The following is a 16,370-nucleotide window of genomic DNA, read 5'->3' as shown; positions in this document are numbered from 1 at the left end:
CCACTAATGTACCTGAGCATACACAGTGCATGAAAGCTTCTCAAATACCTAGACCGGCTAAATATAAATGTTGTCAAGTACTTTTGTGCATAACCAATGTGATACCTTTCCCTTGAATAAGGACAGACACAGAGGCCTGATGCAGCTCTTCAAGGTAATTTCAGTTGAGAGGGAGAGAGTGGGTGGGAAGGGGGGGGGGGGGTTGAGTTGCAGTGCACTTGATGACTACTCCATGTTCTACCTCATTTCCATATGAATAATGCTCTCTGCAGCTATTTGCATCAATCAACCAGCCCTGTCCCCAGGTTTCCCCACCCCCATCCTCTCCTATCTACAGAGTTAAGAGCCGAGTTCTTCCTACCACCTTTCTTTTTAGTAAGACTTGAGAGAGTGATGAGACCGAGGCAGTCTCTACTGGATTTGGGTTGAAGTTAATTCCATTGTAATTCACTCAGTACTGAGTCTTCATTGTGAATAAGAATTTGTTCTTAACTGACTTTCCTAGTTTAAAACAATTATAATAATATAGAGAATCCACAACAGGAATCGAATGGTAATGTCTAATAAAGGACTTTTTGGAATCTGTATTCATTTCTTGGATTATTTTGTGGTACCTACCTCTTCTAGGTTCATCTCATCTGGACTGTCCCAGGGTTTGTGGAACTTTCCTGTGCGCTGTTTCTTCAGAGGCACCACCACTATGTAGTATCCCCTAGAAAATTAAAGGGGAAAGAAAGAAAAAACAACACAAGCTCTTCAAGGTCATTGTCAGTTCACTCCACAATACGTTTACAATGCACCATTTTTACATGGTCACATGCTGAGTCTAGACAAAACAAACCAAGATCAAAGCATTTCGCTTCAGACACAACAATGTTTAGTCTCCATGGGGACCATAACAAGTCTTTTTGTTGAGAAGCTTCCTACTAATCCTGTAGGTGTAATAGGGTAGGAGGCGTTGAGGACAACAGACAAAGGCAACAAATGATTGCGACATTAGCGAGTTACGCTAGACCGTTATCATTCCATTAAGAGTTGGTTTTCTTCCATGCTTGTCTTTTAATTGAAGCATGATCAGAAAAGTCGGGCACACTGTCACACCTCGCTGAAGACTCTGTGGGCTAATTAGCAGCCCTTCGCGAGGGAGAGAAGAGGAGCTGGAATTAGAGGGATTTTCATCCCCCCATCGGGCGGCAAGAGAGATAATAGCCTCTGCCAGACTTTTTTGAGGGCTTCTCCTGGCTGGGCACAGTGCTAGCTAGCTTTAGCCAGGAAGGCAGTGTGGCAGGCTAATGGGAAGCTAATTAGCTTAAGCTCTGGCATGGGGGAGAATGGGCCCGAGCGCATCCAGCAAGATCAAAATCCGAAATGGGTTTGAAATGCCAGTCTACAATTGGATCTGCATGTTGGCCTTTTGACAACCCAGAGCTTATTTGGAAAGTCAGGGAGAGACATTACAAGACTTAATACTGGGGAGTGGGATAAATTGGATGGGGGAATGTATGGTGTCATCCTCTCTGTGTTGAGGAAGAGAGAACAAGAGGAACAGGATTGATACAATGCAGTGAATGTAAAATACAGTGTACAATTCTAAAGAAAGCAATGAAGTTCAGTGCTGATGTTCTGACCTTTCAAACCCTGTCAAACAAACAAAGTGGTGAGAAATCTGTGAAAAATCTTGTCCCTTTCAGTTACTAGGTGCAACTATACAGATACTGTAACAGCAATGTGAGTGACATTGAGCAATAAGGATAAATAAGCTTTAATGGTATCATGCTGATATAATTGAACCAAAAGATGAGCTGAAGGTAAATAAATGGATTAGGTCAGCCACCGAGACACATTAATTAAGTGCAATCAAATTAGGCTAAATAGCCAGCACTGTAAGTACAAGTCTGCAATTAGCGATAGCATTAGTTTTAATCCCCGCCACTCACCTGACTTTCTCTGAAGTCTGGACTGAGGGTAGCTCTACAGTGACTTTGCCATCCAAGTTGGTCTTGCCAATCAGGTAGGGCTTGGTGCGCAGGATGTCAGGGGCGGTCATGGTGGAGACGCGGTGCTGGAGACCGCCAGCGCTGTTGCCCCGGTTGGTTAGCAGGAAGGAGTACTGTGTCTCGGGCTGCAGACCCGTGATCAGCTTCTGAGTGAGCTTGCCGTCCACCTCCACGCTCTGGCCGTCATCATAAAGGATCTGGATGTGCGATGGAAAGAAAGGGTGTGTGAATGTTGAGGATATGCACTAATTCGACACTTGAGGTCTGTTTAGTCAGGGACATGTCTGAACTTCTGCTCAATACGGTAGCTGGTTAACATATTTATATCTAAGTGATAATCAACGAAGGGCTATGCATTCTATGTAAAATAATGAATGACGTGCGAGGTGTGTTCCACGACCTGCTAGCGGAGTTGAACTAATCTTCCACGGAGTTGTAATATTTTCCAGAGAACACATACAGCTCCGAGTTGATTGTCCCTTTTATACCATGGCTATAATTGAACACATTTGTCGCGAGACATGTGTTCATTTGCAGGTAGAAATCGGTTCAAATTCCACTGAAGTAGCTAGCAAGTTTAGTAGAGACACTATATATATAGAAAAGTATGTGGACACCCCTTAAAATGAGTGGATTTGGCTATTTCAGCCACACCCGTTGCTGCCAGGTATATAACATCGAGCACACAGCTATGCTATCTTTAGAATGACCTTACTGAAGAGCCCAGTGACTTTCAACGTGGCACCGTCATAGAATGCCACCTTTCCAACAAGTCAGTTCATCAAGTTTCAGCCCTGCTAAAGCTGCCCCGGTCAACTGTAAGTGCTGTTATTTTGAAGTGGAAATGTTTAGGAGCAACAATGGCTCAACCCTGAAGTGGTAGGCCACACAAGCTCACAGAACAGGCCGAGTGCTGAAGCACATAGAGCTCAAAAATCATTTGTCCTCGGTTGCAACACTCACTACCAAGTTCCAAACCGCCTCTGGAAGCAAAGTTAGCACAAGAACTGCATAGTGCCATCTGTAAAGTTTGGTGGAGGAGGAATAATGGTCTGGGGCTGTTTTTCAACCCCATCGAACACCTTTGAGAAGATGTGGAACGCCGACTGCGAGCCAGGCCATGATTTTTAAATGAGATGTTCGACGAGCAGGTATCCACATACTTTTGATCATGTAGTGAAGCTACAGTAGTTGCCTTGCTAACCAAACAAACAGACCTGCTAGTTTAGCTAACCAAACCAATCAGACCGAACTTGCTGTTATGAAAATTTAATTCAACAATGTCAATAATGGTTTTAATTAAACTTTTGCTTTCAGGAAATAATGCACACTCTAGAAGGCCCTTTAAGCCAATCAGAAACAAGTCATATTTTCTGGATTGCTGTCCTCAAACATTGTTGACTAAAATAACAAAAGCTCTTACTGTGAAGGGCTGAGCTGCATTATAGTTGTCTGGGATCTCCCAGGTGAGGAGCACAGCTGTCTTCATGGCAGCTTTCACATGAAAATTTTTTGCAAACACTGCTGAAAGAAAGGGGGAGCAGATGATTTAGACACGAAACGAACAACCCTCTCTAATGGATTCCGGACAACAAACCTCTTACCTGAACATGTTTCCCGTTACAACCAGTCTGAAACCAGCACGAGAGTGGTCTTAGCAGGGCTACAGTACTCCATTCTTACCGTAGCTTACTTTTATCTTACCTTTTAATTAACAGCAGCTCTTTAACCTAATGGCTCACCGTTGGCTTGGCTGACAAGACATAGGACACATATACTTACTCCACCTGTTCATATCTTTCTTTCTTATGGGGAGGGAGTGCTATGTATACATACAGATGATTTTAAAACAATCCTGAGATCGGATGAATCTGTTTGTTCTTCTGCCACTATGGCTTGACGATGTGGTTGCTGTTGGTGGTGGCTGTGGAGTGAAGTTGGATTTGTGGGCGGGAGGTTGAATTGCGGTGGGGTCCTACCTTGATCCAAGGGCTGTGTCCTGAACTGGACACTGGGGCTATAGGGGCCGGAGCCTTTGCTGGTGAAGGCACACATTTTGATATCGTAAGTGGTGTCTGCCTTGAGGCTGTCAAGGGTGATGGTGGACTCCGGGGCGGTGATGAAGAGTTCTGAGGGGCTCCGAGGGCTGTTGATGTCCTTGTACTGCAGGGCATACTTCACGATAACGCCGTTGCGCTCCGCCAGTAACAGTGGATTCCAGCTCACCTGAATGGTGGTAGTAGTGCCGCCCTCGGCTACAATGCTTTGTGGGAAGCCGCTAGGCATATCTTCAGGTGTGCTGATTTCTTTGACCGTCTCCTCGCCGAAGCCCACCTTGTTACGGGTGGACAGGCGGAAGGTGTATGATGCCCCCTTGTGGATCTCTTTGGTGGTGTAGTGGTTCTCACGCTCTGGGAACTCAATGATGGTCAGAGGGTCGACATCTTTGCGGCCGAAGCGAAGGCGGTAGCCCTGCAGGGGGCCGTGGGTTAAAGCCGGGGGGTGCCATTGGAGGAGGGCAGTGCCCATATTGGTGGGGCTGACCATGAGTCGTGGTTTTTCAGGTACTAAGGGAAGAGCAGTGACAAAACACAATTTTCAATACAAATACCATGCAAAGAAACCCTTCAAACTGCTATAGCATTTTAAAAGCAATATCCAACGGACATTACGACAATTATGAGAGGATGATGACATTCCAAAACAACCCAAGCCATAATGCATGACAGCAAAATCTGATCTCCTTTCCTACTCGGCGTAAAGGGTTGTCATTGCTGTTATGACTTCATGAGTAGGCAGGCTTACCCCACCAAGGGAGCAGTAGATAGCTAACACCCTGTTTGCATAAATGCTACTGCTGTTTGCTTTGATACCTAACCAATATGACATACCTGTGAAGCCTTTACTGAATGAAGGCTCCTATCCCCCCCACCCTACACACACACACACACACTTGCCATTTGTATCTGTACGTCGGTGGAGGCAGGTGGAAGGCTTTACAGACAAGATTAGATGACAGCGCAATTATATGTCAAAAACACACAGCAAAGTATTTCTGAATTGCCATTTGGATTGTGTCATGCCTCTCTCTCAAAAGAAACCAATGAGAGCAGAACAGACTGTCGGGCTGCCATTAATTCGGAAGTATTTTTCTTCCCCTATTTCCCCACCTGATTTTTCCATTAGTTCCTTAACCCCTGTGAGCATTCCAATGTCAAAGCGGCGGCTGAGCGGAATTACAATTGTTGTCATAATTGAGGTGGCAATTAGCCGCATTCACACTTTAATAGCCATGGGGGGGAAAGGTCGATTTAGCTTTCTTTTTTTTTGCTTCCTTTCACTGGGTGCAATTTTCACAGCTCTCTACAGCACAAATGCATTTTGGGATGATCACAGGGTACATTAGCAGAGGGGCAGGGGGAGATTTGTCAGTGATGACAGTTCCCTTACCTGCGCCAGTGGTGGTGATCAGCTTGGCCTTGCTGCGAGCTCCGTCTCCCTTTGTCGTGTAGGCTGCCACAGCAACTGAGTACATAGTCTCAGCCTGCAGCTCTGTGATGACCATTTCCTGTGGATTAGAATAATAGGGACTTTTAAGAACTCTTGCTTGGGATTGTGCTGCAATTTGGTAATTTTTGCGGGGTGGGGGTAATATTTTTGTGCATGCATTTATGTTGTAATTAATTCAGAGGACATTATCTCACAGATATCAGCTCACTAATTAGTGAATGACTGGCAATGAACATGGTTGGTACAAATCTGTCCTGCCACTATATAGTCCACCATCCTTTGCTCAATGCATATGATCCTTCGCTCCATGCAAACGATCTCGACGGGTGGACGTGTCAGCATAGGTCACTCCATGCATTGAAAAGGCAAGGGTGTAAGTAGTGCAGTACCAATGGTAACATACAGTATAATATTTTTGAAACTAGGTCCCCTTTCGAAAATCTTGTTTATTATAATAAACACCGCTAAGCATTCATGAATAGCCTTGTAATGTTGGCTATGGATTTCTGTTAGTAAGCCATTCCATATCAATTTACAAGTAGAAAACAAGCAGTTAGAGTATGTTTTTCTCTTTTTGTCTTAGCTTGATTCAGAACAGTTAGGAGGTAACGTGAGGTTCAATACAGCCAAAACCATGCGAAGGTCAGGAACAGAGGAGACACAGAGCATGCAGGGGATCGAAGGGGAGAACGGGATTAACTCTGTATGAGGTCTCTGTATCTACTCACATGTTCAGTTGAATCATCATATTCCCACTGATTAAGATGTGAGAGAGAGGAAAGGAGAGAGAAAACAAAACAAAGGCAAAGTACAGAGTCAGCGGTCACTAGTGAGATAGTAGAGTACAGAGAACAGTAGAGGAGAAGCCACAGACAAGACACATATACTAACGGATGATTTTACCCCTAAGAGATTTCATTCACTGACCACCAATAAGTTATTGAATATGTCAGTTCCATTGCATTTAACGATGTGTGATTCATCGCATTTCAATTAATGCCCTATACAGTTCATTCGGAAACTATTCAGACCCCTTCCCTTTTTCCACATTTTGTTACGTTACAGATTTATTCTGAAATTGATTAAATTATTATTATATATTTTTTTACACACAATACCCCATAATGACAAAGCGAAAGTAGGTTTAGACATTATTGATGAAAAATAAATAAATAAATATGAATTTAGACCCTTTGCTATGAGTCTCCGAAATTGAGCTCAGGTGCATCCCGTTTCCATTGATCATCCTTGAGATTTTTCTACAACTTGATTGGAGTCCACCTGTGGTAAATTGAATTGTTTGTACATGATTTAGAAAGGCACACACCTGTCTATATTAGGCCCCACAGTCAAAGGAATTCGAGGCAAAGATCCCCAAGAACACAATGGCCTCCATAATTCTTAAATGGAAGAAGTTTGGAACCGCCAAGACTCTTCCTAGAGCTGGCCTGTCACGTGGGCAGCACCAAGCATGCAGCACCATGAACACCAAGGAGCTCTCCAAACAGGTCAGGGACAAAGTTGTGGAGAAGTACAGATCAGGGTTGGGTTATAAAAAAATATTAGAAACTTTGAACATCCCACGGAGCACCATTAAATCCATACACTCCACAGAGCTGGGCTTTACAGAAGAGTGGCCAGAAAAAAAGCCATTGCTTAAAGAAAAAAAAGCAAATACGTTTGGTGTTCGCCAAAAGGCATGTGGAAGACTCCCCAAACATATGGAAGAAGGGATTGTGGTCAGATGAGACTAAAATTGAGCTTTTTGGCCATCAAGGAAAACGCTATGTCTGGCACAAACCCAACACCTCTCATCACCTCGAGAATACCATCCCTGTGGGGATGTTTTTCATCGGCATGGACTGGGAAACTGGTCAAAATTGAATGAATCATGGATGGCGCTAAATACAGGGAAATTCTTGAGGGAATCCTGTTTCAGTCTTCCAGAGATTTGAGACTGGGATGGAGGTTCACCTTCCAGCAAGAAAATGACATACTGCTAAAGCAACACTCGAGTGGATTAAGGGGAAACATTTACATGTCTTGGAATGGCCTAGTCAAAGCCCAGACCTCAATCCAATTGAGAATCTGTGGTATGATTTAAAGATTGCTGTACAACAGCAGGAACCCATCCAACTTGAAGGAGCTGGAGCAGTTTTGCCTTGAAGATTGGGCAAAAATCCTAGTGGTTTGATGTGACAAGCTTATAGAGACATATCCCAAGAGACTTGCAGCAGTAATTGCTGCAAAAGGTGGCTCTACAAAGTATTGACTTTGGGGGGTGAAACTTTTTCAGTTTTTTTGTTTGTTTCACAATAAAATATTTTGCATCTTCAAAGTGGTAAGTATGTTGTGTAAATCAAATGATACAAACCCCCCAAAAATATATTTTAATTCCAGGTTGTAAGGTAACAAAATAGGAAAAATGCCAAGAGGTGAATACTTTCGCAAGGCATTGTAAATGTGATATCTGTTTTTTTATATTACATTCGCAAACATTTCTAAAAAACAGTTTGCTTTGTCATTATGGGATAATGTGTTCAGTTGATGTGGGGGGAAAAAAACAATTTAATCCATTTTAAAATAAGGCTGTAATGTAACAAATTGTGGAAAAAGTCAAGTGGTCTGAATACTTTCCGAATGCACTGTAGTTCCTGTGATTGTTTCTACTAGATAATGAGAGTAACATATGGTGAGTCCCATACTGCGTAGGTCTATTCCTATAAATGCACACCAATGTATGAATGTGTATCTATCATATATTTACTCAATGGGTGACTCAGTTTCAAAGATCCTGAGAAAAACTCATTGGTGTCATCAGGTTTAAACCATATTGTAAAAACGTGTGGTTTTAACCACACTTTATACGGCTTAGTACTGTATCCTTGTATTTTCACTCTGGCAGGTGTGACTCTTATGCTCTGTCCTTGTGTCAGAGAACTTCTCAAGGTGAGAGAACCTGAGAGTTTTGGGCGGAAGGCGGAGGAGGAGGGTGCTTACCTGCACATCGTCAATCAAGATGTCCTTGATGGCTGGCTGTCCCATGGGCTCCCCATTAACCATCCTGACATAGTGCACCTGGTACCCTCGGATCTGCCCGTGCTGCTTGGTGGGCATCGGCGAGCGCCAGATTACTTTTATTGACGTAGAGTTGACAGTTTCCACCTCGACTTTACGAGGCGGGCCGCTGGGAACTGGAGGAACACCATGGGATAAAAGAAAGAAGGTCAAGATTATAGAGAACCCCTTCTCCCCTTTTAATTTCTGGCCAACTCCAAAGAGCAAAATGCTGGGGTGAAAAAATCTACAAAAGGGGAGCATACAGCAACAAGCACTGTATGATATCAATATTTCAACAATGGCAAGGGAAAAGAAAAACAACCCCAAAAACAGGTCTGACAATTGACCTCATCTGGAAACATTCAAAAATGGGAGTAGTGGATTAAAAACATGGAATAAAAATGTGTTTGTTAAAATTGAAAAGAGGAGCCAAAGGGGATGCTTCAAAAGCTTGAAGCAACCTGCAAGAATTTTGGCTATGAAGCGTGAAGAAAAAGTTAAATAAAATATAGATTTTTTTAAATGTGTTGTTTTTTGGCGAATTAAAAAAATAACCTTCTCTTCCCACTGTCCATCAATTCACATTTAGTCAAATTCATTTAAAAAACGTCTAAAATCTCAAGTTCTTTTCTCATACAAAAAAAAGACAGTTTGGGACTGGAAGTCAAAGGCCTGAAGTGCTTCAATGCAGGAGAAAATGCCATACCATATGTTGAAATTGAGTATTAGGGGATAAAGGCAAAAAAATACTGACAAAAAGTTAAATTAGCTTTACAAAAAAGTTAGGTCAGTCTGTTCAGTAAAAAAAAAGTTTCACAGAAGTGGTCCAAGTTAGTAAAAGTGGGCTCATAATGAGTTAGGAGTGTTGCCAACTTTGATAGAAGCAGGAGGAAGAAGAAGAGAGGGATGCTAAGTCAGAGGGTCTGCTGTTAGACAGTTTCTGAAGGGGGTTAGAGGTTAGAGGGCAGACTGGATTTGCAACAGGGGCAGCGGTTTCGGAAAAACATACCATCCTCCTCGGTGCGGATGAGTTGTGGTAAGCTTTCAGGTCCTTCACCCACATCTGTGTGAGCAGTCACTGTCACACGGTATTCCGTCCATTTTTCCAAGTGTTCCAAGAGGTACTGGGAGCTTTCTGGAGGGATGTCGGATATTCTTCGGGTGGTGGTGTCCTCCCCTTCAGTGGCGGCGTATTGGACAGCATACTTAACTATGATCCCATTCTGTAAGTCCGTAGGAGGAGGCCGCCAACTTACCAGGATATTGGTGGAGCTGGGGCTAGAACACTTGATATCCTGAGGTGGAGCTGAGGGCTCTGATTGGAGGAGTGGATAGGAAGAGGAGCAGGGTTTTGTTTGATTGGATCAACCATTTTAGTTGTGGTTTTGTTTGTTTCGAGGAGGGGTTTCACAGGTAGGTTGAAGTTTTTTGGGGGTTGGGATGATGGTGGTGGAAACAAACAAAGAATAAAGAAAAGGGAAAGGGAAAATAAATATGACATGAGGATGAAGCACAAGCACTGAAACAATGTTTGCAAAGAAGTGGTACCAAAAGTCAATGAGGTTTCACAATCAAGATGAGACAAAATACTTTTTTCAAACAAGGTCAACTCAATTAATAAAAACACATACAGTGAGGATGTATGGATGGGGTTGTCATGAGATAATAGGACACCTTCACAATATGTAACCTACCTTTGTAAATGAAAAATGTGACATTCATTCCTAAAAACTATTATCACTCTAGGGATTCATATATTCGGCTTATAACCAAGACTAAGCCCACATTTCATATAAACTTATCAAATGACTGCTCAGTAAAAGTTCTCTTAATCACATAAAATCCTAATAAATTCCAACCAAATATCATACATTTGCCAAGCAGTTACCACAAATCCAAAAACATAAAGGTTGATGCTTAAACTCTAGCAAGGTGTAAAAAGTTGTATTGGTCACCAACCTTTCCGAAGCCTGTTGGTTTGTGGTAAAAGCCTGATCGTACAAAAGAGAACTTCCCAAGGTGATATGACTGACTTTTGAAAGTCTCAACACATTGGCATGCAGACAACTTTTCTTGATACCTCCCATCGCGTTAGGACTTTTTGAACTTAATACCTACCTGTTCTCTGCCTTTGTGTCTTGCACAGACCTCCGGTTTATTTTAAATATATTACAAATAATATTTCAAATCAGTTTTTGAAATGAAATGTTCTATTTTCTAATAGTCAATACACTACGTGTTTGTACCTAGCTTTCAATTTGGTGCCTTGATCAATTTTGTCATTTCAATAAACCTGAGGTCTTATTGTGTGGAAAAACAGTAATTCTCTATCATCAGTGATACTACTTGCTTTTGAGCTTTCTATGGAATTGGTAGTCCATCCAATTGTTTGTAAAAAAAATAGTTAAGGGGTTGGCATTACCAATTATGCTACTGAGAAAAGGAAACCCCTCTGACCTCCAGATAAAATGGGCAGAATTTTATTTCCATAGAAAGCTCAGTCTCAATACGCAAATACTCTGCCGTGGCTTACATGCAAAATCAAGAGACAAGGCTTCCAATAGCGGGATAACATGCACTTTTGTTAATCAAAAACAACAGACAGTCAGATAAATAGGAAATATATTTTTTATGAATAATTCCAAGCTCTATTTTTGGTTGGGATGTTTTGGACATCAAAGATGTTGAAGACGAGTAGATTCTGTATATAGTTTGACCTTGTCTGTTGACTTCACAGGAGAGCCCTAGTGAACTCTGTCCATGTAGCCATTTCAAAGTTAATAGGTGCATTGTCAGGTAGACAACAAAACACACTGTTTCAGCTCCAATTGTTGCAGAACTAACCCATTTTCAAGGTCATCCACCGCTTTCGATGACATTTATTTTTATTAAGAGTTATCAATCTCTTTCGATGACATTTATTTTTTATCATGTCATTGACCTGTTTTTTTGGCAAAAGGTATTGGAATTAGCGGATGTAATTCTAAATTGGCCAAGGTAGATGCGTTTGAAAATGTAAGAATGTATTTTCTCTCCAAGGAGTTTCCACATCCAGTGGTAAACTGTCTGGCCAGAGCTGAGATATGGAAGAGGACCTACGTGTTTGAGGGGTTTCTGCGGAGATCTCATTGGTGTAGGCCCCGATACCGTGCTTACTGCGCGCGGCTAGCTGGAAAGTATAAGTAGTGAAGGGCTTCAAGTCCTTCAGAAGGTACGTGGTGGTAGGCTCAAAGCTGATGCGTTTCTGTTGAGAAAATGGTATGTCATCAGTTCAGGACTTCAAAAAAACGTGTACCATTGGAAGTAAGATATATTTGGGCCAGTATAGCTGATTTTTGAATGTGATAAACCATTTACCTCCTCCTTGTCATCCCCCTTCTTGTACAGAAGTTCATATCCCATGATTTGATTGTCTTGTCCGGTCTGTGCTGGGGCTATCCACGATAGTAGTATGCTTGTTTCAGATTTGGCTTCCCCTTTGAAGTCGGTCGGTTGAGAAGGGACTGGGAAAGCAATACAAATACACATTTGGCCCACTAAACCAATGATACTCATTGCAACGCCCACCATACCGCTGCTAAAGGTATTTCACGAGTGCTGCTGCGGCTATTTTTTTACTACTAATAACATTAGCAGTAACTTGTTATTTATACATTATTACTATTACCTGTGATTGCAACTACCTGTTATTACTATGCAATTACTGTTATTTCCCTAAACAGACACAATTTCATCATATTGGATTAGAACATAATTTAAGGAAAACAAGTTTAAATATATATGATTGGCAGTGTAAATTATGCTCAAGAACTATTCAAGTTCTCAAGTCTGATTTTATACTTAAGCAATAATACATGCGAGGCCATGTGTTATGCATTTTTTATCATGGCTGGGACGTGGTCATAGCCACATGGCGAAACAGGGTGGGATAGACCACCACAGCCATGAAAATGTCATAACACATGGACTCGAGTGTATTATTGCTTTTATAAAATGGGTTACCAGCATTAAAAAAATCTAGATTATTTCCTAAACCATCCAGTTTTTCAACTAAGTGCTATTTTAGGCATTCTCTGATCGTTAGTTCTATTCGTATTGAATGCCATGTAAAGCAAAACTACCCAAGCGCTGGATGATAGTTCCAGAACTTTGCAGGTTGCTATGACAAACAAAAATGAAATGTTTGCTATGGAGGCTCATTCCCCACTTGCTAACTAGCCAACTACACAGCTAACACAATCACTTCATACTGAAGCTGGAAAGAGAGCTAACGAGCTGCATTTAATTTAGTTTTACCTGTCTCTCTATTTACTTTCCTTTGTATATATCAATAAAAATGATGCGGATTCATGATTTTGAGTAGCTGAGAAAAGCTGCCTGCCTGAATTTCAATATTACAACAATGTTGCAAATGTCGGAGATAATGTCTAGATACTTTTTACAGTGATCAAGTTTATAAGTTGCATGTCTGGGCAGATGAGACAGTGGATCTGTAAAAGTAGTAGTAGCAGTAGTACATTGCTAGGTAACGACTTAAACAATGGCACATTTTATGAATGTACTGGACATGTGTATATTGTGTAGTATATCACAGGCAGGATATGCTCTAACAATAGGAATTCCAAACCACTTGTTGTATAATTAAGCAATAATGTCCAAGGGGGTGTGGTATACGGCCAATATACCACAGCTAAGGGCAGTTATTATAGCCCTTAGCCATGGTATATTGGCAATATACCACAAACCCCCGAGGTGCCTTATTGCTTTTATAAACTGGCTACCAACGTAATTAGAGCAGTAAAAATAAATGTTTTGTCATACCCGTGGTATATGGTCTGATATACCACGGCTGGCAGACAATCAGCATTCAGGCCTTGAACCACCTAGTTTATAATGTTTAATAAACTATGATTTTTGTCATTCAGAATGCCAAATGAAAATTGTTTGGCACTCAAGAGCAAGTGCGTGCCAAAAAGAGATTTCAAATGTGTTTACTGCTGTGGTCAGAAACAAGGATACTTTTATCTGACTAAAAAGACTGAGTGAGTAATGTGCTTTCCCAAGAAGACACATGGCTGCCAAATTAGCCTGTTGATATTCTCTCCCTTGTAGAGTTAGATGATTTGTTTGTTTACTCATAACTCACAGATTGCGGATCTTCAGTTCCTATAAGATTTATAGCCTAACTCATATACAGTTAACATAATTGTCAATTTCAAGGCTTTGGTCCACACACAATCTTACCTCCCGTCTTGGCTATGATCTGGAGATCTGCAGAGAGAGGTCCATCACCCACAGACGTGTAGGCCAGGACCTTAATGTAATAGGTCTTGTTGGGGATGAGGCCCTGAATGGTGAGGAAGTTTGAACCACGCACTATCTGCTTCTCCCATGTGTTGACTTGCTGTGCAGAGTCCATGGTGTAGTAGACACGGTAGCCCATAATTTGCCCGTTGGCCTCCTCTGGTTCGTCCCAGTGGATAATAGCCGTGGTGGAGCTGAGCATACGACCCCTGACCTGCCTGGGCGCCGTGCTGGGTGCTTGCTCAGCCGTCTTGGCCTCGATGTCCTCGCTGGGTGGCCCACGCCCGATGTTGTTCACCGCCAGCACCCGGAACTCATAGTCCGAGTAAGGACTGAGGCCGCCCACGCTGTAGCGAGTGGTGGCCACGCCGTCGATCTCCTTGTATGTGTCCTCTGAAAACTTGGACTTGTGCTGGATGATGTAGTAGGAGACAGGCTCAGGGTTGCCTGAGTCCCAGGTCAGCGTGATGCTCGTGGCCGTGCGCTCCGTCACCACGGGAATGCCGGGAGGCTTGGGCAATGCTGGAAAAACAAACAGATAACATATATATATATATATATGTAAGGGATAATCAACGAGGGGCTATACGTTCTATGTATTTCAATTGAAGATGGTGTAGCAGTCAGACGTCTTTGTCCTTCATCTTGCCGTGTCCCATGTATAATTATTTATCTATCTTTTTCTTCACATATCTGTTAAAACAATTTTTCTAAACCTCAACTTCAAAATACTCTCCTGCAACTCGCCTCACCCAATGTGGTGTGGTTCTGTTTTATTCTAAAGTATTTTTATTTACCTCCGAACCAGAATCCCCCAACAGCAGCTAGCCAGCTCACAAGCTACTAGCTAGTAGTCAGCTACCCACCGATAGTGATCATCTGCTAACCGTTAGCTCGGAGAGCTCTCGCCACAACGCGATTCAAACCAGAGCATACCGGACCTATTTTCTCTCCATATCCCCGGATTCCTATCGCAAGCGCTAAACCTTTTCATCTGGATCATCGCAGCTAGCTAGCTGCAATCCGAGTGACTACTACTGGCTAATGTCACTGTCCCAAAGCAAGTACCAATTAACCTGGAGCTAGCTCATGCTTGGCCCATCTCCCGGCTAGCTGAAAAGGCCCATCAGCCACTCCTGGGTTACAATACCCGGACCCCTTCTACTGCCGGTACGGGGCATGGAACCCCGACGATCCTTTACGACTGGATTACCGACATAATCTGCTTGAGGGTGTACTCAACTGGCTCCTACGTCGCGACGTCCCCTGAATGCCCATCTGCTAGCCTGCTAGCTGGCCACTATACCTATTTTGCCAATTGGACTTCGACCCGTCTGCTACTCAGAACCCTACTAATCCATCACGACTGGTCTATCGACATCACCGCACAAGGAGTCTAAAACAGACTTTCCTCCGTCACGACATCCCTCTAAGGCCCTTCTGCTAGCTTGCTATCCCCGGCCTGCTAGCTGTCTGAATCGCCATGTCTCCAGCCAGCCCAACCACTCACTAACGCATGCCTCTCCGTAATATCAATATGCCTTGTCCATTACTGTCCTGTTGAGTGATTATTATCTTATTTCACTGTAGAGCCTCTAGCCCTGCTCAATATGCCTTAACCAACCATTTAGTTCCACCTCCCACATATGCAGTGACATCACCTGGTTTAAACGTCTCTAGAGACAATATCTCTCTCATCATTACTCAATGCCTAGGCTTACCTCCAATGTACTCACATCCTAACATACCATACCTGTCTGTACATTATGCCTTGAATCTATTCTATTGCGCCCAGAAACCTGCTTTTAAAATACTAGACGACCAGTTCTTATAGCCTTTAGCCGTACCCTTATCGTACTTCTCCTCTGGTGATGTAGAGGTTAATCCAGGCCCTGCAGTGCCTAGCTCCACTCCTATTCCCCAGGTGCTCTAATTTGTTGACTTCTGTAACCATAAAAGCCTTGGTTTCATGCATGTTAACATTAGAAGCCTCCTCCCTAAATTTGTTTTATTCAGTGCTTTAGCCAACGCGGATATCCTAGCCATGTCTGAATCCTGGCTTTGGAAGACCACCAAAACCCTGAAATGTACATCCCTATCTATAACATTTTCCGACAAGATAGAACTGCCAAAGGGAGCAGTGTTGCAATCTACTGCAGAGATAGTGTTCTGTCTTACCATCCAGGTCTGTACCCAAACAATTTGAGCTTCTACTTCTAAACATCCACCTTTCCAGAAACAAGTCTCTCACTGTTGCCGTTTGTTATAGACCACCCTCTGCCCCCAGCTGTGCCCTGGACACCATATGTGAATTGATTGCCCCCCATCTATCTTCAGAGCTCATGCTGCTAGGTGACCTAAACTGGGACATGCTTAACACCCCGGTCATCCTACAATCCAAGCTTGATGCCCTCAGTCTCACACAAATTATCAATGAACCCACCAGGTACAACCCCAAATCTGTAAACACGGGCACCCTCATAGATATCATCCTAACCA

General features: G+C 42.8%; 1 protein-coding gene across 21 annotated transcripts in view; it reads right to left on the bottom strand.

Moving 5' to 3' along the window:
• Window positions 1–16,370, bottom strand: part of LOC124014436 (receptor-type tyrosine-protein phosphatase delta-like) — a 611,657-nt gene that overhangs the window by 57,346 nt on the left and 537,941 nt on the right. For 9 of the 21 annotated variants that reach the window (XM_046329413.1, XM_046329409.1, XM_046329410.1 and 6 more), the window contains 6 exons: window positions 13,812–14,393; window positions 11,925–12,070; window positions 11,667–11,811; window positions 3,421–3,518; window positions 1,938–2,194; window positions 619–712 (listed from right to left, as the gene is read on the bottom strand). In XM_046329413.1, coding sequence (XP_046185369.1) covers window positions 619–712; window positions 1,938–2,194; window positions 3,421–3,518; window positions 11,667–11,811; window positions 11,925–12,070; window positions 13,812–14,393 — 1,322 coding nt within the window. Of the gene's footprint in view, window positions 1–618; window positions 713–1,937; window positions 2,195–3,420; window positions 3,522–3,976; window positions 4,565–5,447; window positions 5,566–6,235; window positions 6,263–8,507; window positions 8,702–9,576; window positions 9,883–11,666; window positions 11,812–11,924; window positions 12,071–13,811; window positions 14,394–16,370 lie in introns of all 21 variants that reach the window. The other 12 variants (XM_046329396.1, XM_046329401.1, XM_046329397.1 and 9 more) reach the window with 3 other exon arrangements.

The sequence above is a fragment of the Oncorhynchus gorbuscha genome, linkage group LG25 (genome assembly GCF_021184085.1).
Source record: "Oncorhynchus gorbuscha isolate QuinsamMale2020 ecotype Even-year linkage group LG25, OgorEven_v1.0, whole genome shotgun sequence".
Lineage (NCBI taxonomy): Eukaryota > Metazoa > Chordata > Actinopteri > Salmoniformes > Salmonidae > Oncorhynchus > Oncorhynchus gorbuscha.
This window is presented reverse-complemented; position numbering and strand designations above follow the sequence as displayed.